At 42.2% G+C, this 24,230-nt stretch overlaps 1 protein-coding gene across 1 annotated transcript in view; it reads right to left on the bottom strand.

The window, feature by feature from the left end:
* ARHGEF33 (Rho guanine nucleotide exchange factor 33) overlaps window positions 1-24,230 on the bottom strand; it is a 148,735-nt gene that overhangs the window by 60,275 nt on the left and 64,230 nt on the right. The window contains exons 10-12 of the mRNA XM_040429584.1: window positions 15,484-15,567; window positions 10,049-10,132; window positions 2,448-2,596 (exon numbers count right to left, since the gene is read on the bottom strand). Coding sequence (XP_040285518.1) covers window positions 2,448-2,596; window positions 10,049-10,132; window positions 15,484-15,567 — 317 coding nt within the window. The remainder of the gene's footprint in view (window positions 1-2,447; window positions 2,597-10,048; window positions 10,133-15,483; window positions 15,568-24,230) is intronic.

Below are 24,230 nucleotides of genomic sequence, written 5' to 3'. Positions count from 1 at the left end.
TTTGTCCCTTGCTGAGTTTGCTTTAAACAACCGTCGCTAGGAGTCCTCTGATAAGTCACCATTTTTTGGTGCATATGGGTTTTATCCGCAGTTTGGGACATTCTCTGGAGAGGGGTCTTCTGGTTTACCTGATGAGGAGAGATTTTCCTCGTCTTTGTCATTTATTTGGCAAAAGATTCAGGGTAATCTGAAGAGGATGAGTGAGAGATATAAGCGTGTGGCGGATAAGAGACGTGTGCCTGGTCCGGACCTTAATGTGGGTGATCTGGTGTGGTTGTCTACAAAGAATATTAAACTGAAGGTTCCCTCCTGGAAGTTGGGTCCTAAGTTTATTGGGCCTTACAAAATCTTGTCCGTCATCAATCCCGTTGCCTTCCATCTTGATCTTCCTCAGACTTGGAAGATCCATAATGTTTTTCACAGGTCCCTATTAAAAACTTATGTCCAACCCACTTTACCCTCCTCTTTGCCTCCTCCTCCCATTTTTGTTGATGGTAATCTTGAAATTTCAGGTCTCTAGGATTGTGGATTCTCGCATTATCCGCGGTTCTCTTCAGTACCTCGTTCATTGGGAGGGTTATGGTCCTGAGGAGAGGATGTGGATCCCAGTGGCGGACATTAAGGCCACTCGTCTCATCAGGGCTTTCCATAGCTCTCATCCTGAGAAGGTGGGCTCTGAGTGTCCGGAGTCCACCCATAGAGGGAGGGGTACTGTCCCCGCCAGTTCTGTGAGAAGGTCTGACAGACGTTCTTCTCTACCTCTTGTATGACGTTCTTTGTTTTGGTTTCACTTTGTCATCTCCTTTCCTTCTGCCAGGTGTCACTTATTTAGACTAATCGTCTTCCTTTATATTCCCTCCCATACTGCCTCACTTTGCGGTTTATACTAGTTCCTGGATAAGTGTTCACTGCTGGAGGCTGCTGCTGCTGTTTGCTCAGATAAGTATTTTCCTTTATTGTGTTTCCTTGCTGGCTTGATTCTAGGTGACCCTGACTCCGTCCATATTAAGTGCAGGGAGCCGGTGGTCATGTCCCCTCACTATTATAGGGTTTTCAGGTGTCACACAGTCTTAGGTACGTGGGCATGCAATCGTCTACCATTGAGACCATTGCATGTGCATAGCAGTCAGGGAGAGCTCTTAGGGTTATAAAGGGCTCACCTATATGCTCCTTAGTTTGGGATCAAGCCAGTCAGTCGTTTATTTATAAGTTCCAGCTATTTGCAAACTTCACCCGTGACAACATGTCCTTTCTGGTGCAGCTTTCTCCCTGCAACTGTCACAGCTTCTAACAGAAGATAAAGGAGGTGGCTGTAGAAGCATTGAACAGTAGTCATGCCCCCATAGCACCATTACACACTAGTCATGCCCCCATATTGCTTCTACACGGTAGTCATGCCCCCATAGTGCCTCCACACAGTAGTTCCCCACAAAGTATAGTGCCCCCACAAAGTATTTATGTCCCCATAGTGCCCCCTTACAGTATTTATGGCCCTACAGTGCTGTCACACAGTATTTATGCTCCCATAGCACCCCCATACAGTAGTTATGCCCCCATAGTGCCAACACAGGATTTATGCCCCTATAGTGCCCTCCTTTACTGCTAATTAAAAAAAAAAAAAAGGACGCAGAGACAGTTGAAATGGAGACATAACTCAGCCGTCGAAATCTGGGACTGTCCCACTGGATCTGGGATGGTAGAGGGGTTTGCTGTAGTAAAATGAAAGCGGTGCTGTTATTGGTTGATATGGGCAAAAAAGGAAGCACCACTCCCCTGCATTTCAGTCTGAACTTACAGAGAGATGAGAGGAAGACTGAAATGATGGGGAGATGTAAGGTTCAACAGACTCTACTCAAAGGGGCACTCTCAAAACAGTGGCAGAGATGTTCTTTCTGTGAATGGGCGCCTGGGGCAGCAGCAGGCTTTGCAAAGTTTGAAGCCTTGACCAAAATGTTAGGACACCATACACATTCATTAGCTATGGGCAGAACAATCCACTATCTCTCCCATTGGCCGAATGTGTATGAGTATTTAATGGCAGGAAAAAGCCCCTGTCAGAGACTTCTGACGCCAGCTTATCTCCCAGAGGAACAAAAGGCGAAAATACAAATTTTGCTGATATTTCTCTCCCCTGACATCATCTGTCGGGGGAGAGTTGGGAGCTGCCCACACACATTAAACTGTTGGCCAAACCTGATGAGAACAGCAGGTTCAGGCAACAATGCAGTAATGTGTATAGCAGCCTATAAAGAGAACAAAACATAAATTATTTTAAAAATGGTGGATGTTTTCTTTACCTCTCTATAGTAATTAGGCCAAAGACAACAAGAGTATTTCTAGAAAAGAAATAGCTTTAGAAATATTTTATATACAAACCAGGCAATGCCGAGTGCATACACTATACTAATTATTTGATTTTTATCTCATATTAATTTATGAAAACATACTTCTTAAGTTTTTTCCGCTTCTGAATTAACAAATCTTCATTGTATTGAAAGAGAATACTATAGTGCGATATAAAAACACGCAGCCTTTGGACACAAACTAACAGTAAATAATAATCCGGGTGCTCCTGTTCTGTATACTTCAGGATATTCTGTAAAAAAAAAAAAAGAGGAAATAAGAAGCTAAATTACAAATTTCTTCAATAGTCCACACATTTGTTACAGTTTTAATGACTTCTGGGGGGAAATTATCAAGAGGGGTATTTTTAAATTCAGGTTTGTGGGAGTCTGTATTGCTGTAATTTGTGCCAGGTTTATCAAATATTGCAGATGTTTGAGAAAAAAAAAGTTGCAAAAAGCCCTGTTTGGTAACTTTTTGAAGCCATAATTCTGGAGTAGGAGCCTGATAAATTTTCCCCATTCAGGTGCATCTCAATAAATTTAAATATAACCAAAAACTTTATTTCAGTAATTCAATTCAAAAAGTGAAATTAATATATTCTATAAATTCAATACACACAGAGTGATCTATTTCAACATTTTATTTATTTTAATGTAGATGATTATGGCTTACAGCTGAATGAAAACCCAAAAGTCAGTATCTTAGAAAATTAGAACCTTATATAAGACCAATTAAAAAATTATTTTGAATACAGAAATATTGGCCTACTGAAAAGTGTGTACAGTATATTCACTCAATACTTGGTCAGGACTTCTTTTGCATGAATTGCATGAATTACATCATCAATGCGGCGTGTCCTGGAGGTTATCAGCCTGTGGCACTACTGAGATGTTATGAAAGCCCAGGTTGCTTTAATAGCGTCCTTCAGCTCCTCTGCATTGTTGGGTCTGGTGTCTCTCATCTTCTGCTTGACAATACCCCACAGATTTTCTATGGGGTTTAGGTCAGGTCAGTTTACTGCAAATCAAGCACAATTATACCGTGGTTATTAAACCAGGTATTGGTACTTTTGGCAGTGTGGGCAAGTGCCAAGTCCTGCTGGAAAATTGAATTATCATCTCCATAAAGCTTGTCAGCAGAGGGAAGCATAGAGTGCTCTAAAATTTCCTGGAAGATGGCTGTGCCGACTTTGCACTGGATATAACACAGTATATGACATAGCTATAACACCAGCAGATAACATAGCTTCCCAATCCATAACTGACTGTGGAAACTTTACACTGGACCTCAAGCAATTAGGATTGTGTTCATCTCAACTCTTCCTCCAGACTCTGGGACCTTGATTTCCAAATGAAATAAAAATGTAATTTAATCTGAAAATAGGACTTTGGACCACTGAGCAACAGTCCAGTCCTCTTTCTCCTTAGCCCGGGTAAGTCGCTTCTGACATTGCCTCTGGGTCATGAGTGACTTGACACAAGGAATGTGACACTTGTAGCTCATGACCTGGATACATCTGTGTGTGGTGGCTCTTGAAGCACTGACTTCAGCCAGAGTCCACTCCTTGTGAATCTCTACCAAATTCGTGAATGGCCTATTCTTGCCAATCCTTTCAAGACTGTAGTTATCCCTGTTGCATTTTCATCTTTGATACAGCACTCTATGAACAGCCAGCTTCATTAGCAATGACCTTTTGTGGCTCACCCTTATTGTAGAGGGTCTACTGAATTAGACTAAATGACCATTTAAAGGCTTAGGAAACCTTTGCAGGTGTTTCATGTTGATTAGCTGATTAGACAATATTCTAATTTTCTGAGATACCGACTTTTGTGTTTTCATTAGCTAAGAACCATTATCATCAGCATTAAAAGAAACAAACATTTGAAACAGATCAATCTATATGTAATGAATCTATAAAATATATGTTTCACTTTTTGAATTGAATTACTGAATTACAGTAAATTAACTTTTTTATTAAATTCTAATTTATTGAGATACATCTGTATACACACAACTACTGTACATGTATATGACCAACAAAAAGTTAACTTAAATAAATAGAAAAGTAAAAATACACACATTTTATTCTTGAACAAATAAAGTGGGGTTTTCCCACAACGGACAGCCATAATGTCATAAATGTATAATTCCCTTTTGTTGGGAGAATCACGTTTCTCTAAAGTAGTTACAGAAACAGTATTATAAAAATAGATAGGCACTCAACCATCTGAGGTCATCATAAAAACACACGTTTATTCACATATGAATCCATAATATCAAAAGACTGACCTAATATAAAACATATATAATACAAAAATCAAAATACAAAATATAAATAATAAAAAACGCAATTTACAAATCCACCTTATAGGGTAAAATAATTTGTGCTGTCAATAAACAGGAAATCTCCGCGGTATTGCAATATAAGTCGCAGTGATAGCAAGATCACCGCGGTACTACAATACAAACCGCAGTGACAGCAGAGATTGAACAGCACAAACTATAATGTCACAATGTAAATATTGACATTCCCCTCATACATGTAACAAATCCACAAAAGATGACACGTGTCCTATTGTTTGTGATTGAGATCCACAGTTAATTGCAGGCTCATACATGCACTGTTGGATCCACAGTAACTGTAAGTGTCAGTATTGCAGATATAGTCTGTTTAGAGCCTCATTTGGAATACAGCACTATTAAGATAAGTAGTTCATGGAATACCCCCACTTTAGATATCTCCTCACTGTAGATATAAGATCACTATGTGACGACGATACTGTCTTTAGACATACTCACATATCGGTGGGTCAGTGCGGAGTTCAGCGTTCCTAGTGGCGTCCCACATGTCATGGAACACGGAATATCTCTTACCTCCGTTCGATTCTCACCATAGTGAGGTTAATGAATCCGCGTTAATGAATCTACTCCGGTCTCGGTGTCCAACGTGTCTCGTTCTATGCCAAATGCTGGCGTCTCACACGTGTATCCTGTGTCCTCGGAGACGTAACCTCGATAGCGGTGTTAGGTAGAGATGTATCAGTCTCTATGGTAGAGGTTTATCCACTTTCTGCCGACAGAGTGTTTCCTTCCCAGTATTCCTCTTTTAGAACTTCATGTATACAGGTACTTAAGAGCTGCGATTAGTTCCCAGATGCGTTTCGAAGTCTCAATGTATCTGACTTCTTCCTCAGGACCACTGAGGAAGAAGTCAGATGCACTGAGACTTCGAAACGCGTCTGAAAACTAATCGCAGCTCTTAAGTACCTGTATACATGAAGTTCTAAAAGAGGAATACTGGGAAGTTTGTGCTGTTTAATCTCTGCTGTCACTGCGGTTTGTATTGTAGTACTGTGGTGATCTTGCTATCACTGCGACTTATATTGCAATACCATAGAGATTTGCTGTTTGTTGACAGCACAAATTATTTTACCAGACAGTATCAATTATTTTACCCTATAAGGTGGATTTGTAAATTGCGTTTTTTATTATTTATATTTAGTATTTTGATTTTTGTATTATATAAGTTTTTTATTAGGTCAGTCTTTTGATATTATGGATTCAAATGTGAATAAACGTGTGTTTTTATGATGACCCCAGATGGTGGAGTGCCTATCTATTTTTATAATACAATTTTTTATAGTGACTAGGAGCTGGGATACAGATATTGATGAGCTATCCTCACAATAGGTCATCAATATTAGTTCAGTGGGGGTCTGACACTCAGCACCCCCACCAATTTGCCATTACAGGCATCCACTTGTGCCAGAAACTATGCAGAGTACAGAGCTGGAAGCAGACAGCTCTGTACACAGTGAAGTGGCCATGACAAGGTACAACTCCCGCAAAAGAAATTATTCTCTGTCCTGTTAGGAAGGTACATGATGTAAACTGTAGTGAATGTAATCTTCTTACTGGTGACTGTATTTGTGAGATATAACCTCCCTTCTGATCCTCAGCTGTGTCATGAGACTTACTTCTCTATTCATTCCTATGAGACTGACATTGAGTCTACCATAGGAATACATAGAGAAACAGACTTCCTGTCTGCACATAAGATGCTGTGTCAGTTAGAGAGTCTGATTTCTAGTCACATGACACAGCCGAGAAGCAGAAGGGAGGGGATAACTCACAAATAGACACTGGTAAGAAGATTACATTCACTACAGATTACATCATGAACCTTTCTAGCAGGTATAACAGAATGTTTATTGTGAGAGTTCTTCTTTAAGTGAATGGGAGTAAAGCTGCAGTATACCAGTGCCTTCTGCTTTCACTATATAGTTTCCAACACTGTGGCTGTCTGAAACAGCTGATAGTGGGGTAGCATTATCGGACTCCCACCCACCGATCTTATAATAATGATCTATCCTGAGGATAGGTCATGAATATCTATACCCAGGGCCGGCCTTAGGTGTCCAGGCGCCCTGTGCGAGCTAACCTTGTGGCGCCCCCCCCCCCCCCCAAAAAAAAAAAAAACCACTGCTTGTTGCTGGCATCATGGCATAGGCTGGCTGACTATCCAACCAAGTAGTTACCAGCCCACACACCCCAAAGGCCGGTGTAATATTATACTTCCCTACTTCGTGAGATTTCCCTACCCTCGTCACTTCCAGTCGCACCGGACATGACGTGAGGAGGTGTGCAGCGCCGCGCAGGCGCACAACGACAGGTTAGGGAAGTTTCACAGCAGAGTGCGCATGCGCCAGGAGCCTCACCAGCGGTTAGGGAAGGGAAAAATTACGTACGGGCCAGTGCTTTTTCCCTACCCTAACCGCTGGTGAGGCTCCCAGCGCATGCGCAGTGTCGGCCGGTGTCCAGCTGAGAACATCCATCCGATCACCGCACCTGTGCACTGGCCCATAATTTTTCCCTACCCTAACCGCCGGCGAGGCTCCCAGCGCATGCGCACTCTGCTGTGAAATTTCCCTAACCCATCGTTGTGCGCAGTGCGCCCCCCCAATATAATAAACATTGGCGCAGTGCGCCCCCCCAATATAATAAACATTGGTGGTGCAGTGCGCCCCCCCAACACCCCAGTATAATAAACATTGGTGGCGCAGTGCGCCCCCCCAATATAATAAACATTGGTGGCGCAGTGCGCCCCCCCCAACACCCCAGTATAATAAACATTGGTGGCGCAGTGCGCCCCCCCAACACCCCAGTATAATAAACATTGGTGGCGCAGTGCGCCCCCCCCCCAACACCCCAGTATAATAAACATTGGTGGCGCAGTGCGCCCCCCCCAATATAATAAACATTGGTGGCGCAGTGCGCCCCCCCTCAATATAATAAACATTGGTGGCGCAGTGCGCCCCCCCTCAATATAATAAACATTGGTGGCGCAGTGGGCAGTGCCAATGAGGGTTAAAAAATAATTAACTCACCTCCTCCAATTGATCGTCTTCTGTTCTTTCTTCATGACCTGTCAAAGGACCTGTGGTGACATCACTGTGCTCATCACATGATCCATCACCATGGTAATGGGTCATGTGATGAGCTCAGTGACGTCACCACAGGTCCTGAAGAAAACAGGAGACCGGCAGCTATGCGATCAACTGGAGGAGGTGAGTTAATTTTTTTTTTTTTTTTTTTTAACCCTCACTGGCACTTCCCACTGTGCCACCAATGTTTCTTATACTGGGGTGTTGGGGGGCGCACTGTGCCACCGTTTCTTATACTGGGGTGTTGGGGGGGGGGGGCCGCACTGTGCCACCGTTTCTTATACTGGGGTATAGGTCATGAATATCTATACCCAGGGCCGGCCTTAGGTGTTCAGGCGCCCTGTGCGAGCTAACCTTGTGGCGCCCCCCCCCCCCAAAAAACAAAACAAAACACTGCTTGTTGCTGGCATCATGGCATAGGCTGGCTGACTATCCAACCAAGTAGTTACCAGCCCACACACCCCAAAGGCCGGTGTAATGTTATACTTCCCTACTTCGTGAGATTTCCCTACCCTCGTCACTTCCAGTCGCACCGGACATGACGTGAGGAGGTGTGCAGCGCCGCGCAGGCGCACAACGACAGGTTAGGGAAGTTTCACAGCAGAGTGCGCATGCGCCAGGAGCCTCACCAGCGGTTAGGGAAGGGAAAAATTACGTACGGGCCAGTGCTTTTTCCCTACCCTAACCGCTGGTGAGGCTCCCAGCGCATGCGCAGTGTCGGCCGGTGTCCAGCTGAGAACATCCATCCGATCACCGCACCTGTGCACTGGCCCATAATTTTTCCCTACCCTAACCGCCGGCGAGGCTCCCAGCGCATGCGCACTCTGCTGTGAAATTTCCCTAACCCATCGTTGTGCGCAGTGCGCCCCCCCAATATAATAAACATTGGCGCAGTGCGCCCCCCCAATATAATAAACATTGGTGGTGCAGTGCGCCCCCCCAACACCCCAGTATAATAAACATTGGTGGCGCAGTGCGCCCCCCCCAATATAATAAACATTGGTGGCGCAGTGCGCCCCCCCCAACACCCCAGTATAATAAACATTGGTGGCGCAGTGCGCCCCCCCAACACCCCAGTATAATAAACATTGGTGGCGCAGTACGCCCCCCCCAACACCCCAGTATAATAAACATTGGTGGTGCAGTGCGCCCCCCCCAATATAATAAACATTGGTGGCGCAGTGCGCCCCCCCTCAATATAATAAACATTGGTGGCGCAGTGCGCCCCCCCTCAATATAATAAACATTGGTGGCGCAGTGGGCAGTGCAAATGAGGGTTAAAAAATAATTATCTCACCTCCTCCAATTGATCGTCTTCTGTTCTTTCTTCATGACCTGTCAAAGGACCTGTGGTGACATCACTGTGCTCATCACATGATCCATCACCATGGTAATGGGTCATGTGATGAGCTCAGTGACGTCACCACAGGTCCTGAAGAAAACAGGAGACCGGCAGCTATGCGATCAACTGGAGGAGGTGAGTTAATTTTTTTTTTATTTTTTTTAACCCTCACTGGCACTTCCCACTGTGCCACCAATGTTTCTTATACTGGGGTGTTGGGGGGCGCACTGTGCCACCGTTTCTTATACTGGGGTGTTGGGGGGGGCCGCACTGTGCCACCGTTTCTTATACTGGGGTGTTGGGGGGGGGGGCGCACTGTGCCACCAACGTTTCTTATACAAATACAGGAGGCGGGTGCCGGAATCAAATAGCCGACACCCGACCTCTGTGACAGGGAGCTGCGATCAGCGGCAGTTAACCCCTCAGGTACCACACCTGAAGGGTTAACTCAACTGCAGCTGATCGCAGCTCCCTGTCACAGAGGTCGGGTGCCGGCTATTTGATTCCGGCACCGCCTCCTGTATTTGTATTTCAGGTCAGTTATCTTCATTGGTGGCGCAGTGGCCACAGCCCCTCCCCTCCTCCTCCTGTCTCTTCTTATTGGCAGCGGCGGGGGCAGCAGGCAGGTCAGGCACAGGGGAGGAGGAACGAATCAGGTCAGACAGGGGAGGGCTAGATGGAGGGGGCGCCCTGAGGGAGAACACAAGTTCAGCCTCGCCTGCCGCATATTACATTGCGAGCTGTCGGCCGCCCAGCGCCCCTGTTACTATGGCGCCCTGTGCGGCCGCACAGCCCGCACACCCCAAAGGCCGGCCCTGTCTATACCCCAGAAAACCCCTTTAAATTTATGTATTAGACAGCTTGCATTACATCCTGCTGGAGTTATTGTACAAATGAGACATAAATAAGATCGTACTTGCAATAGAATAAGATATTCTGGAATGCGCTGAACTACATGGAAAAGCAGAATGTACAGATCCGACTTCAGGTCTTCTTCAGCCTAAACAGGTAACAGAATTATCAAGAATTAATGTATATCTATCTAGATACTAGGATAATGCTCAGGAAGTCACCAATATTCATGAGCTCCTGATACCCCACGTGCTAACCAGGGGCGTAGATATAGGGAAGCAGGGGAAGCGTCTGCTTTGGCGCCCAGCTTCTGAAGGGGCCTATCCAGGTGGAGGACTAAAAGATTTTATTGTGAAAGCCCCCAGAACAGTATTATACAGGGTAGGCCATTTATATGGATACACCTTAGTAAAATGGGAATGGTTGGTGATATTAACTTCCTGTTTGTGGCACATTAGTATATGTGAGGGGGGAAACTTTTCAAGATGGATGGTGACCATGGCGGCCATTTTGAAGTCGACCATTTTGAATCCAACTTTAGTTTTTTCAATAGAAAGAGGGTCATGTGACACATCAAACTTATTGGGAATTTCACCAGAAAAACACTGGTGTGCTTGGTTTTAACGTAACTTTATTCTTTCATGATTTATTTACAAGTTTCTCTTTGTTTACAGCCATTGACATGTCGCTGAGGTTAACACGTGAGGAGCGGATAGAAATTGTGTTGATGTCTGGTGAATGCAGTAACCGGGTCATTGCAGCAGATTTCAATGCAAGACACTCTACGAGACCACCCATCTCCCATGCTACAGTTAGCAAACTGCTTGCTAAGTTTCGTGAAACTGGTTCAGTGTTGGATTTGCCAAAATGTGGACTCATGAAATCTGTCTCTAATGAAGAAACATCAGTCGCTGTCCTAGCTTCATTCAGCAAGAGCCCACAGCGTAGCACTCGCCGCATGTCACTGGAGAGTGGCATTAATCGAACATCCCTTCGGCGGATATTAGCTACTCACAAATGGCACCCTTACAAACTCCAGCTACTGCAGCATCTCAACGAGGATGACCCAGATCGGCGCACTTAATTTGCAGAATGGGCAAAACAAAAATTGGAACAGGACCCTCAGTTTACGCAGAAGATTTTGTTCAGTGATGAGGCAAACTTTTATGTGGATGGTGAAGTTAACAAACAAAACCACCGCTATTGGTCTGACACTAACCCACATTGGATAGATCCCTCCTAAACTGTTGGAACAAAAATATTGATGGTATGGTGTGGTATATGGGGTACAAAGATAGTGGGGCCATTCTTCATCAATGGAAACCTCAAGGCCACTGGATATGCGAAATTGCTACATGATGATGTGTTTCCCTCTTTATGCACTGAAGCTGGCACGTTCCCTGAGTTTTTCCAGCAAGATGGTGCACCACCACATTATGGGTGTCAGGTCCGAGCATTCCTAGATGAACAGTTTCCTGGAAAGTGGATTGGTCATCGTGGGCCAGTTGAATGGCCCCCAAGGTCTCCCGATCTGACCCCCTTAGACTTTTATCTTTGGGGTCATCTGAAGGCAATTGTCTATGCTGTGAAGATATGAGATGTGCAGCACCTGAAACTACGGATACTGGAAGCCTGTGCTAGCATTTCTCCTGCAGTGTTGCTATCAGTGTGTGAAGAGTGGGAGAAGAGGGTTGCATTGACAATCCAACACAATGGGCAGCACATTGAACACATTTTATAAGTGGCCAGAAACTTGTAAATAACTCATGAAAGAATAAAGTTACATTAAAACCAAGCACACCATTGTTTTTCTTGTGAAATTCACAATAAGTTTGATGTGTCACATGACCCTCTTCCTATTGAAAAAACAAAAGTTGGATTCAAAATGGCCGACTTCAAGATGGCCGCCATGGTCACCACCCATCTTGAAAAGTTTCCCCCCTCACATATACTAATGTGCCACAAACAGAAAGTTAATATCACCAACCATTCCTATTTTATTAAGGTGTATCCATATAAATGGCCCATCCTGTAGATTGGTGTAGTCTAAACTCTTTACAGATTGTTTTGTAACTTTTCCAGCCTGATGAGCATCAACAACTCTTCTTCTAAAGTCCTCAGAAATCTCATTTCTTCATGTTATGGTACACTTCCACAAATCTTTGTTGTAAAGATCAGGCTTTGATAGATTCCTGTTTTTTTAACCACTTGCCTAATGCTGCACAACTTTATACGTTGTGGCAGTAAGCTAACTGTAACCCGATGTATAACAGCTCACATTATCGTTACCTTATGATCTACTGGCACTCCAGTGCAAAGTGGTTTCCAGGCATCTCACCATTGTTACACAATGTTAGAATGATCCTCTGTGAAGAAAATTACATAAAGCCAGAAACCCCTGCTGGCTTTAAAGTGAACTGTGGTCCTTCTATCTGTGAATTACCCCCTTCCAGCCCTAACTGTGGCCAAAAGCTTAAAATGTCCAAATTTCCCTAAGATAAAATACCTTAGGGGGTCAGTATTAAAAAAAAATTGTCACCTTCCAGGAGTTTCTAATGTTCTGGCACTGTAGAACATCTGTTCTGGCAGTATGGTGACATAGAACCAACAATAAAAAAAATAGGCTGCCAAAATACAATTTAGTCCTTTGAAGTCTTGAACTAAGCCCAACCAGTAGATACATTACACAAGTAGCATCCATTTTCACAGTACAAACATACATGAATGGTTTAGCAGTGTTTTGTCTTTAAATGTTTTTTTAAAGGAAAAAAGGAAAAATACCAAGTTTTTAATAATCAGTTTTCCTTTAATATTAAATATTATATTTGTCATCTAATGGTACAAAAGAAAGGTCTGATTTGTCCTGTGAAAAATGCATGTACGTTGGCTTAGAAATTAAATAGTTATTTGCAGTTAGATAGGGCTGTTGTTAAAATTGAAAAATGTGCCTTGTAAAGAAGAGGTGTAAACACTCTGGTGAGGAACTATTTAAATAAAGAACCACTCACACCTGATTGTCATCCCATTAATTGAAAACACCTGACTCTTATCTTCACCTTCAAATTATCTGCTAATCCTAAAGGTTCTCACTGACAGACTTGTGATATTGGATAATTTTCCTTAAAAAATAAGTGACTCAAAATTTTTGACTGTGGTAATCCTTTTCACATTCCGGTTCACATAATTTTTCCACATAATTTCTATTGGATCATTTTCCTCAATAAATAAAAGTCTAATATTTTTGACTCATTTGTTTGATTTGGTTATCCTTATCTACTTTTAGGACTGTGAAAATCTGGTGTAATTTTAGGTCACATTTATGCAGAAAATAGAAAATTCTTAATGGGAACCTGTCACCGGGATTTTGGGTATAGAGCTGAGGACATGGGTTGCTAGATGGCCACTAGCACATCCGCAATACCCAGTCCCCATAGCTCTGTGTGCTTTTATTTAGTAAAAAAAACGATTTGATACATATGCAAATTAATATATGTAATTTGCATATGCATAAACTGTACCACTCAATTGAAAAACAAACTGAAATCTTTTAGGTGGAGGGAAAAAAAAAAAAATAATAATAATAATGTGGTTGCATAAGTGTGAATACCCTCTTATAACTGGGGATGTAGCTGTGTTCAGAATTAGCAAACACTTTCAAAATCATGTTAAATAGGAGTCAGCATACACCTGCCATCATTTAAAGTGCCTCTGATTAACCCCAAATAAAGTTTAGCTGCTCTAGTTGGTCTTTCCTGAAATTTTCTTAGTCGCATTTCACAGCAAAAGCCATGGTCCACAGAGAGCTTCCAAAGCATCAGAGGGATCTCATTGTTATAAGGTATTAGTCAGGAGAAGGGTACAAAATAATTTCCAAGGCATTAGATATACCATGGAACAAAGTGAAGACAGTCATCATTAAGTGGAAAAAATATGGCACAACAGTGACATTACCAAGATCTGGACGTCCCTTCAAAATTGATGAAAAGACGAGAAGAAAACTGGTCTGGGAGGCTACCAAGAGGCCTACAGCAACATTAAAGGAGCTGCAGGAATATCTGGCAAGTACTGGCTGTGTGGTACATGTGACAACAAGCTCACGTATTCTTCATATGTCAGTGCTATGGGGTAGAGTGGCAAGACAAAAGCCTTTTCTTACGAAGAAAAACATCCAAGCCAGGCTACATTTAGCAAAAACACATCTGAAGTCTCCCAAAAGCATGTGGGAAAAGGTGTTATGGTCTCCTGAAACCAAGGTTGAACTTTTTGGCCATAATTCCAAAAGATATGTTTGGCGCAAAAACAACACTGCACATCACCAAAAGAACACCATACCCACAGTGAAGCTTGGTGGTGGCAGCATCATGCTTTGGGGCTTTTTTTCTTCAGCTGGAACTGGGGCTTTAGTTAAGCTAGAGGGAATTATGAACAGTTCCAAATACCAGTCAATATTGGCACAAAACCTTCAGGCTTCTGCTAGAAAGTTGAACAAGAAGAGGGACTTCATCTTTCAGCATGACAACGACGTAAAGCATACATCCAAATCAACAAAGGAATGGCTTTATCAGAAGAAGATTTAAGTTTTGGAATGGCCCAGCCAGAGCCCAGACCTGAATCCGATTAAAAATCTGTGCGGTGATCTGAAGAGGGCTGTGCACAGGAGATGCCCTCGCAATCTGAAAGAGTGCTGTAACAAAATCAAAAGATGCTCCAACAAAGTATTAGTTTAAGGGTGTGCACACTTATGCAACCATATTATTTTATTTTTATATTTTTTCTTCCCTCTACCTAAAAGGTTTCAGTTTGTTTTCAATTGAGTGGTACAGTTTTTAGCTCACATTAACGGTGGAAAAAGTTCTGAAATTATTTACCTTTGTCTCATTTTTTTACATCACAGAAACCTGACATTTTAACAGGGGTGTGTAGACTTTTTATATACACTGTATGTCTCCATACATAACCGTCACAGTACTAAAATACTGTAACTAGCCTTGACTGGTGTAAATTAGTTCCATTGATTCATTTTATAGTTCATATTACACTATAGGCTGCCTTTGTTATAACAGATGATATGATGGAATTAGTGATGAGCGAAGCAAGCTTTAGATCCTAGATATACGGCCTCCGATGAAGAAAATGTACGTCCTCCGATGAAGCGAAGTTCGTTATTTGCAAAGTCCCATGAGACTTCGCTGAATAATTTCAGTATTTGATTTTTAAAGTGGAAAACCACTTTAAAACTGTGATCCAAACTCGGCTTCGGTTCCGAGGTACCAGTCTCCGTACAGCATTAATCCGAAGTTTTGAGCTAAGCGACTTCGGATCTAGCTTCCGAAGCTCTCTTCACTCATCACTAGATGAAATCACATTTACAGTATCTTACGAATATGTAACTATTAGGAAATGAAAGTGCCTTTAAAATCACAAGTGATTATGTATCTACATTTCTTCCATTTTACAAGCAGCAAGTCTGCTTTCCATAGCTATATATAATACACATACCTCTTTTAGAACCACAATGTGGATCACTGATATGCTTTCTGGTAAGTCTTTCAAGTAAGCAACATAGTAGTCCAAGAAATTGTTCTAGGTAAAAAACAAAAAAACAACAACAAAAAAACAGAGTAGTATGTGAACTAACACACATTCCACAAACTCAAGCAAAACTGACATCAAATATTCTTCTCATAATAAATTCCCCCCATTGATGTTAAATAGGACCTGTCACCACTGTGCAATCTGAAAGCACTATGTATTAGAGCAGGAGAAGCTGAGCAGATTGATATATATTCTTGTGGGAAGAGATTCGGTAAAACCTGTAATTTATACATTTTTATCTCTGCTTTTTCCACTTCCTATGAACAGCTATTGGTACATGAGGGAGGTTTTATCAGTGACTGACGGCTATCTCTGTATACACACAATGCTATCAATCACTGATAACACCTCCCTCCTGTACCGATAGATGTTCACAGAAGGTAGAAAAAATTTATAAATTACAGGGTTTTTTTTTACTCTTTTTCCACAAAACTATATATTTATATCAATCTGCTCAGCTCCTCCTGCTCTATAACATGGTGCTGTCAGATTGTATTGCATTTTGTGGTGACAGGTCCTCTTTAAAGGGAGTCTGTCAACATTTTTGATGATGCAAAACTGCGGACAGACATAGGTAAGGACAGGAGGTAACAAATACCTCTGCTTTTAAAAAAAGGAGTGCTATGAAAATGAACTTTGAATGACACGGGTGCTGATCCTACAAGTGCACTAAAGAAAGTGCAGTGCTTCAGGCTCAGTGTATGAGCAGCTCCACATGCAGTAAGTACCCCAGAGCAGGGGGACTTGCAAATGGTTTTGTTAATTTACAGTAAGTTATATCATTTTATGCTTTGTATCCCCAGTATAATAATGTATGGAAGTGACTGGGAGAGATGGCGTTAACCAACTCAGGCAAGCGCCTCTTGGGAAGCTGAGGTGTGGACTGTTACCCAACCCCAACTTAATCTAATAGAGGAATTAAGTGTTAGCAGGAAAGGAAAGAGGAGGCAAAGTCCATGTGCTCCACTTCTCCATACTAGCCCTCAAGTTACAAAGACTAACCATTTCTGCATGATCAACCAAGATTGAACCATCATTACATTGAAAAAGTCCTGGAGAGAGAGAGAAAGAGAGAGAAAGAAAATTCCAGAATCTGTAACGGCTAAGCAAATGGAGTCAGTAAGTTACACTGCTATCAAAAGCTATAGACATTACTGCTATGAGTGGAATACTGCTAAGACACCATGTCCACTGAGACACGACCTGGTTGGTCGGTTCCCTAAATTTGTACGTCACTGTAGCGTATTACAGCTATGTAATCAAAAGTATTATTGTCAGCCTCAGTTTCTAGATAGGAAGGGTGATGGAGTACATTTAATCTAAACCTGGCCTATACCCATACAAAACCATCTGGGGGAAGATTTGCTCTGTAAATTACTGGAACCATGTTCTGAGACTGTTGGAACTACTATGACTCTCATTTTGCATCACAGTAAAGAGACATTTATTCTGTAAAATCTAGCCTGGTTACTGACTCCTACACCATACGTCTAGCATTACACTCTACGTGCCCTGCCTTGCACCAATATAAACACTTAACATCAAGGGCACCACAATCTACCATCAGGGAGGTGCCCTAAAACCAGGTAAGAAAGGGTGCACCCTTCTTTCACTGCACTGGCCCTAAGGAGCAATAGTGTGAGGAAAGGCATTGTGATAGACTTTATACAGCCAAAGCCACTACTGCTCCCATCATCCGCTCTGGTTCCTCAGGGGCTTGCTTCACAGAGTCACTCAAAGCGGAGTGAAGGAGAATTGGACCTGGTCACAAACTAATGATAAAGCACTGCAGTCTCAATGCTTGCCCTATGTGCACTTCCAGGACCAGCCCCCAGGGGATTCAAAGTTGTTGTATACAGCACTCCACTGACTGAAAGCAGCTCCTGTCTCCTGCTCCTATTTGTATCAGTATCCTGACAGAGTCCTTTTAAAGAAGACCTGTCACCACTAATTAAATGTAATTTACAGGCAGAATGTTATAGAGCAGGAGGAGCTGAGCAGATTGATATATAGTTTTTGGAAACATATTCGGAACAATTTGCATTTTACACATTTATATCTCTGCTTTCTCTGAACTTAAGATTGTCCTGGTGTATATCAGTTTCTAACAGCTATCTATGTATACACACTTACACAGGGAATACTATCAATAACTGATAACACCTCCCCCATGTGCAACTGAAGTCAGAAAGAGCAGCGCTATAAGTGCATAAATTACATATTTTACTGAATCTGTTCGCATAAAACATGCTGCCTGCAGACTACACTGAATTTTTGGGTGACATGTCCTCTTTTTTTATATATAATGATAGGAGTCATTACTTAAAAGGGTAGTCCTCTTTTGTTATATTGATGACCTATCCTCAGGATAGGTCATAAATATCAGATCGGCGGGGGCTCGACTGCCAACACCCTCGCCAATAAGCTGTTTGAAGAGAAGACAGCACTCATATGAGCAATGTCAACAGTAAGCAGGTGTAATTACAGCTCCGCCGTGAATAGGAAGGAGCTGTTAAGTGAATGGAGCCGCCCCATTTATGAGAATGAAACAGCGGAGTCGTAATTACACCTGCTTGCTGCTGCAATGTCAGCAGCGAGCAGGTAAACAGTGAGAAGAACATAGCAATCATACGAGCGCTGCATTTTCAAACGACTGATCAGTAGGCGTGCCAACAGTTGGGCCCCCGCCGATCTAATATTGATGACCGATTCTGAGGATAAGTCATCAATATAACAAAAGCGGACAACGCCTTTAAGCCTTGGTCAAAACTAAACAGCAGGTTTACCTATACCAAGTCATCCCTAGTAAGATAATAAATAAAAAGGGTAAAAAGGGTTAGATAGGTAGCTGGACATCCGGAATGGTTTATTTAACCCCTTAAGGACTCGGCCCTATTTCACCTTCTGGACTTGGCCATTTTTTGCAAATCTGATCAGTGTCACTTTAAGTGCTGATAACTTTTAAATGCTTTGACTTATCCAGGCCATTCTGAGATCACACATTCATCACATATTGTACTTCATGACACTGGTAAAATGAAGTAAAAAAAAAAAAAAATTTTTATTTATAAAAAAATACCAAATTTACCAAAAATTTGTAAAAAATTTAAAATTTCCAAGTTTCAATTTCTTTACTTCTATAATACATAGTAATACCTCCAAAAATAGTTATTACTTTACATTCCCCATATGTCTACTTCATGTTTGGATCATTTTGGCAATGATATTTAAATTTTTGGGGATGTTACAAGGCTTAGAAGTTTAAAAGCAAATCTTGAAATTTTTCTGAAATTTTCAAAAACCCAATTTTTAGGGACCAGTTCAGGTTTGAAGTCACTTTGCGAGGCTTACATAATAGAAACCACCCCAATCTATAAACTACACCCCTCAAGGTATTCAAAACAGATTTTTCAAACTTTGTTAACCCTTTAGGTGCTCCACAAGAATTAATGGAAAATAGAGATACAATTTCAAAATTTCCCTTTTTTGGCAGATTTTCCATTTTAATAATTTTTTTCCAGTTACAAAGCAAGGGTTAACAGCCAAACCAAACTCAATATTTATGGCCCTGATTCTGTAGTTTACAGAAACACCCCATATGTGGTTGTAAACTACTGTGCGGGCACACGGCAAGGCGCAGAAGGAAAGGAATGCCATACGGTTTTTGTAAAGCAGATTTTGCTGGACTGTTTTTTTTGACACCATGTCCCATTTGAAGCCCCCCTGATGCACCCCTAGAGTAGAAACTCCATAAAAGTGACCCCATCTAAGAAACTACACCCCTCAAGGTATTCAAAACTGATTTTACAAACGTTGTTAACCCTTTAGGTGTTCCACAAGAATTAATGGAAAATAGAGATACAATTTAAAAATTTCACTTTTTTGGCAGATTTTCCATTTTAATATTTTTTTTTACTTTTACAAAGCAAGGGTTAACAGCCAAACAAAACTCAATATTTATGGCCCTGATTCTGTAGTTTACAGAAACAACCCATATGTGGTCGTAAACAGCTGTACGGGCACACGGCAGGGCGCAGAAGGAAAGGAATGCCATACGGTTTTTGGAAGGCAGATTTTGCTGGACTGTATTTTTTGACACGATGTCCCATTTGAAGCCCCCCTGATTCACCCCTAGAGTAGAGCCTCCCAAAAAGTTTTAGAAACTACGGCATAGGGTGGCAGTATTGTTGGTACTAGTTTAGGGTACATATGATTTTTGGTTGCTCTATATTACACTTTTTGTGAGGCAAGATAACAAGAAATAGCTGTTTTGGCACCGTTTTTATTTTTTGTTATTTACAACATTCATCAGACAGGTTATATCATGTGATATTTTTATAGACCAGGTTGTCACGGATGCGTCGATGTCTAATATGTATACTTTTTTTTATTTATGTAAGTTTTACACAATGATTTCTTTTTTGAAGCCAAAAAAATCATGTTTTAGTGTTTCCATAGTCTGAGAGCCATAATTTTTTCAGTTTTGGGGAGATTACCTTGGGTAGGGTATAATTTTTGCAGGATGAGATGACGGTTTTATTGGCACTATTTTGGGGTGCGTGTGACTTTTTGATCACTTGCTATTACACCTTTTGTGATGTAAGGTGACAAAAAATGGTTTATTTAGCACAGTTTTTATTTAAATTTTTTTACGGTGTTCATCTGAGGGGTTAGGTCATGTGATATTTTTATAAAGCCGGTCGATCCGGATGGGGCAATACCTAATATGTATACTTTTTTTTTATTTATGTAAGTTTTACACAATAATATCATTTTTGAAACAAAAAAAAATCATGTTTTAGTGTCTCCATATTCTGAGAGCCATAGTTTTTTCATTTTTCGGGCGATTATCTTAGGTAGGGTTTCATTTTTTGCGGGATGAGATGAAGGTTTTATTGGCACTATTTTGGGGTGCATATGACTTTTTGATCGCTTGCTGTTGTACTTTTTGTGATGTAAGGTGACAAAAAAATTGTTTATTTAGCACAGTTTTTATTTTTTATTTTTTACGGTGTTCATCTGAGAGGTTAGGTCATGTGATATGTTTATAGAGCCGGTCGATACGGATGTGGCGATACCTAATATGTAAACTTTTTTTTCCCCCCTATTTTTTACCAATTTTTTTTAACTTTATTTGGGGAAAATGACGTTTTTGTTTATTTTTACTTGAAACTTGAAATTTTTTGGGGGGAAAACTTTATTTTTTTAAACTTTTTTTTTCACTTTATTTTTTGTCCCACTTTGGGACTTGAACTTTTGGGGCTCTAATCCTTTACAATGCATTCCAATATTTCTGTATTGGAATGCATTGGCTGTATGATTAATACTGTGTGTATTACTCATACAGCTTCCGGCCTGTGAGATCCAGGGGGCTGGATCTCACAGGCTCGTCACCAGAAGGCAGCGCAGATGCCTCAGGAAGGCATCGCGCTGCCTTCCATGCCATCGGGTCCCCCCCACAGCCCCATGGGGACCCGATGGCACCACTGCCACCGTCGCCGCACCAGGTAAAAGCCGCAAACCGCACGTCTGAATTGACCTACGGTTTGCGGCGATCGCCGACACGGGGGATTCACAGGACACCGCCGCGCATTTAGCCGAGGTGCCTGCTCAATGATTTGAGCAGGCACCAGGTTCCGATCACCGCCCGCCGGGCGGCGGTGATCGGAGCAACACATGACGTACCGGTATGTCATGGGTCCTTAAGGACTCGAGAACCATGCCGTACCGGTACGTCATGGGTTCCTAAAGGGTTAAATAAGTAAAATATTTAAAGGGGTTGTCTCACGAAAAATATTGTCCAGTTTTTGAACTAGCACCCGGATCTGAATAAAATGTATCTGTATAGCACCACCTGCTGTTTGTTCTTTTTCTTATGTCCTGCTCACTGAGATGGCTGCACATGCTCAGTTTCATCCTTCTACTGCTTCCTGAGCTATGCTAGGAATAGAGCTCCAATAGAACAGACACGCCCCCTAAGCTGCAGCAGGAAGGACATGCCCCTTGAGCTGCCAGCTTAATATAAATCTAGCAAAGCAACAAATGGGGAGATCTCTGGATCTATGTGGGGTAAAGGGCTGGTTCTAGCTTTGTTAGAAGGAGATTGTCATTTACTATATCATGTCTGATTTTCATTTTTTACATTAATCATATGATGTCCCTTTTAAGCACTAAAATGTGTCTCATGAAAAATTTATTTTGATCTATGTTTGTATACAGTTCTCACTATGCTGTTGGTCGATTACTGCATTGGTTCTTTGATTCTGAAGACCAGCTTTAACTGACATTTCTTCTTGTGGATCTGCAAGTTCAGAGCTTGCAGCTGAACAAGAAGACATATCAGTGAAAGCTGGCCTATAAAATAAACTACCATGCCTCTGAGGATTCTGTGAGAGTTTCTGCAGGGATAGGGCTGTGATAGATTGCATGGGCCGTCTAAGCTTTTAATTTACTTCTTTATGCCTATGATTTAACACAAATGTGACTGGTAAATGATCATGCTAAGCTCCATTGGACTGTACGAAGCATTGTTTCTAGGGGAGAACATCACCCCATACACATGTCTGATGGAGCCTGCATGGTATGGATGGAAGCAGTATGGCTCCTTACAACAAAAAAAAAGACATACCCAGTGCCTTGCAAAAGTATTCACACCCCCCCCCCCTCTTGACTTTTTTCGTGTTAGTGCCTCACAACCTAGAATTAACATAGATTGTTTGAGGATTTGCATCATTTAATTTACAGATCATGCCCACAACTTTGAAGATTTTTTTTTTTATTGTGAATCAAACAACAAATAGGACAAAATAACAGAAAAAGTCAATGTGCATAACTATTCACCCCCCTAAACTCAATACTTTGTAGAGCCACCTTTTGCAGCAGTCACAGTTCCAAGTCGCTTTGGATAAGTCTCTATGAGCTTGCCACATCGTACCACTGGGATTTTTGCCCATTCCTCCTTACAAAACTGCTCCAGCTACTTCAAGTTGGATGGTTTGCGCTTGTGAACAGCAATCTTTCAGTCTGACCACAGATTTTCTATTGGATTGAGATCTGGGCTTTGACTAGGCCATTCCAACACATTTACATTTTTACCCTTAAACCACTCAAGTGTTGCTTTAGCCGTGTGTTTGGTCTCATTGTCCTGCTGGAAGGTGAACCTCCGTCCGAGCCTCAAATCACGCACAGAGTGGTACAGGTTTTGCTCAATAATATCCCTGTATTAGCACCATCAATCTTTCCCTCAACTCTGACCAGTTTCCCAGTCCCATCCCCCCAGCATGATGCTGCCACCACCATGTTTCACTGTGGCGATGGGGTTCTTTGGGTGATGTGTTGGGTTTGCGCCAGCGTTTTCTTTGATGGCCGAAAAGTTCAATTTTAGTCTCATCAGACCAGAGCACCTTCCTCCATACATTTTGGGAGTCTCCCACATGCCTTTTCACAAACTCACAACGTGCCTTATTGTTTTTAGCTGAAAGTAATGGCTTTCTTCTGGCCACTCTGCCATAAAGTCCAACTCTATGGAGCGTACGGCTTATTGTGGCCTTATGTACAGATACTCCAGTCTCTGCTGTGGAACTCTGCAGCTCCTCCAGGGTTACCTTAGGCTGGGTTCACACGGGCGTTGCGGGAAAATGTGCGGGTGCGTTGCGGGAACACCCGCGATTTTTCCGCGCGAGTGCAAAACATTGTAATGCGTTTTGCACTCGCGTGAGAAAAATAGCGCATGTTTGGTACCCAAACCCGAACTTCTTCACAGAAGTTCGGGCTTGGGATCGGTGTTCTGTAGATTGTATTATTTTCCCTTATAACATGGTTATAAGGGAAAATAATAGCATTCTGAATACAGAATGCATAGTAAAACAGCGCTGGAGGGGTTAAAAAAAAATTAAAAAAAATTTAACTCACCTTAGTCTACTTGATCGCGTAGCCCGGCATCTCCTTCTGTCTCCTTTGTTGAATAGGACCTGTGGTGAGCATTAATTACAGGAACAGGACCTTTGATGACGTCACTCCGGTCATCACATGATCCATCACCATGGTAAAAGATCATGTGACGTACCATGTGATGACCGGAGTGACGTCATCAAAGGTCCTGTTCCTGTAATTAATGCTCACCACAGGTCCTATTCAACAAAGGAGACAGAAGGAGATGCCGGCTTCGCGATCAAGTAGACTAAGGTGAGTTAAATTATATATTTTTTTTTAACCCCTCCAGCGCTGTTTTACTGTGCATTCTGTATTCAGAATGCTATTATTTTCCCTTATAACCATGTTATAAGGGAAAATAATAATGATCGGGTCTCCCTCCCGATCATCTCCTAGCAACCATGCGTGAAAATCGCACCGCATCCGCATCCGCACTTGCTTGCAGATGCTTGCGATTTTCACGCAACCCTATTCACTTCTATGGGGCCAGAATATAGAACATGCTGCGATTTTCACGCAACGCACAAGTGATGCGTGAAAATCACTGCTCATCTGAACAGCCCCATTGAAATGAATGGGTCGGGATTCAGTGCGGGTGCAATACGTTCACTTACCGCATTGCACCCGCGCGGAAAACTCGCCGTGTGAGCGCAGCCTTAGGTCTCTGTGCTTCCTCTCTGATTAATGCCCTCCTTGCCCGATCCTGCACCCGCGCGGAA

The sequence above is a fragment of the Bufo bufo genome, chromosome 4, assembly GCF_905171765.1.
Source record: "Bufo bufo chromosome 4, aBufBuf1.1, whole genome shotgun sequence".
Lineage (NCBI taxonomy): Eukaryota > Metazoa > Chordata > Amphibia > Anura > Bufonidae > Bufo > Bufo bufo.
The sequence above is the reverse complement of the archived record's forward strand: the minus strand, read 5'-3'. Positions and strand labels throughout refer to the sequence as shown.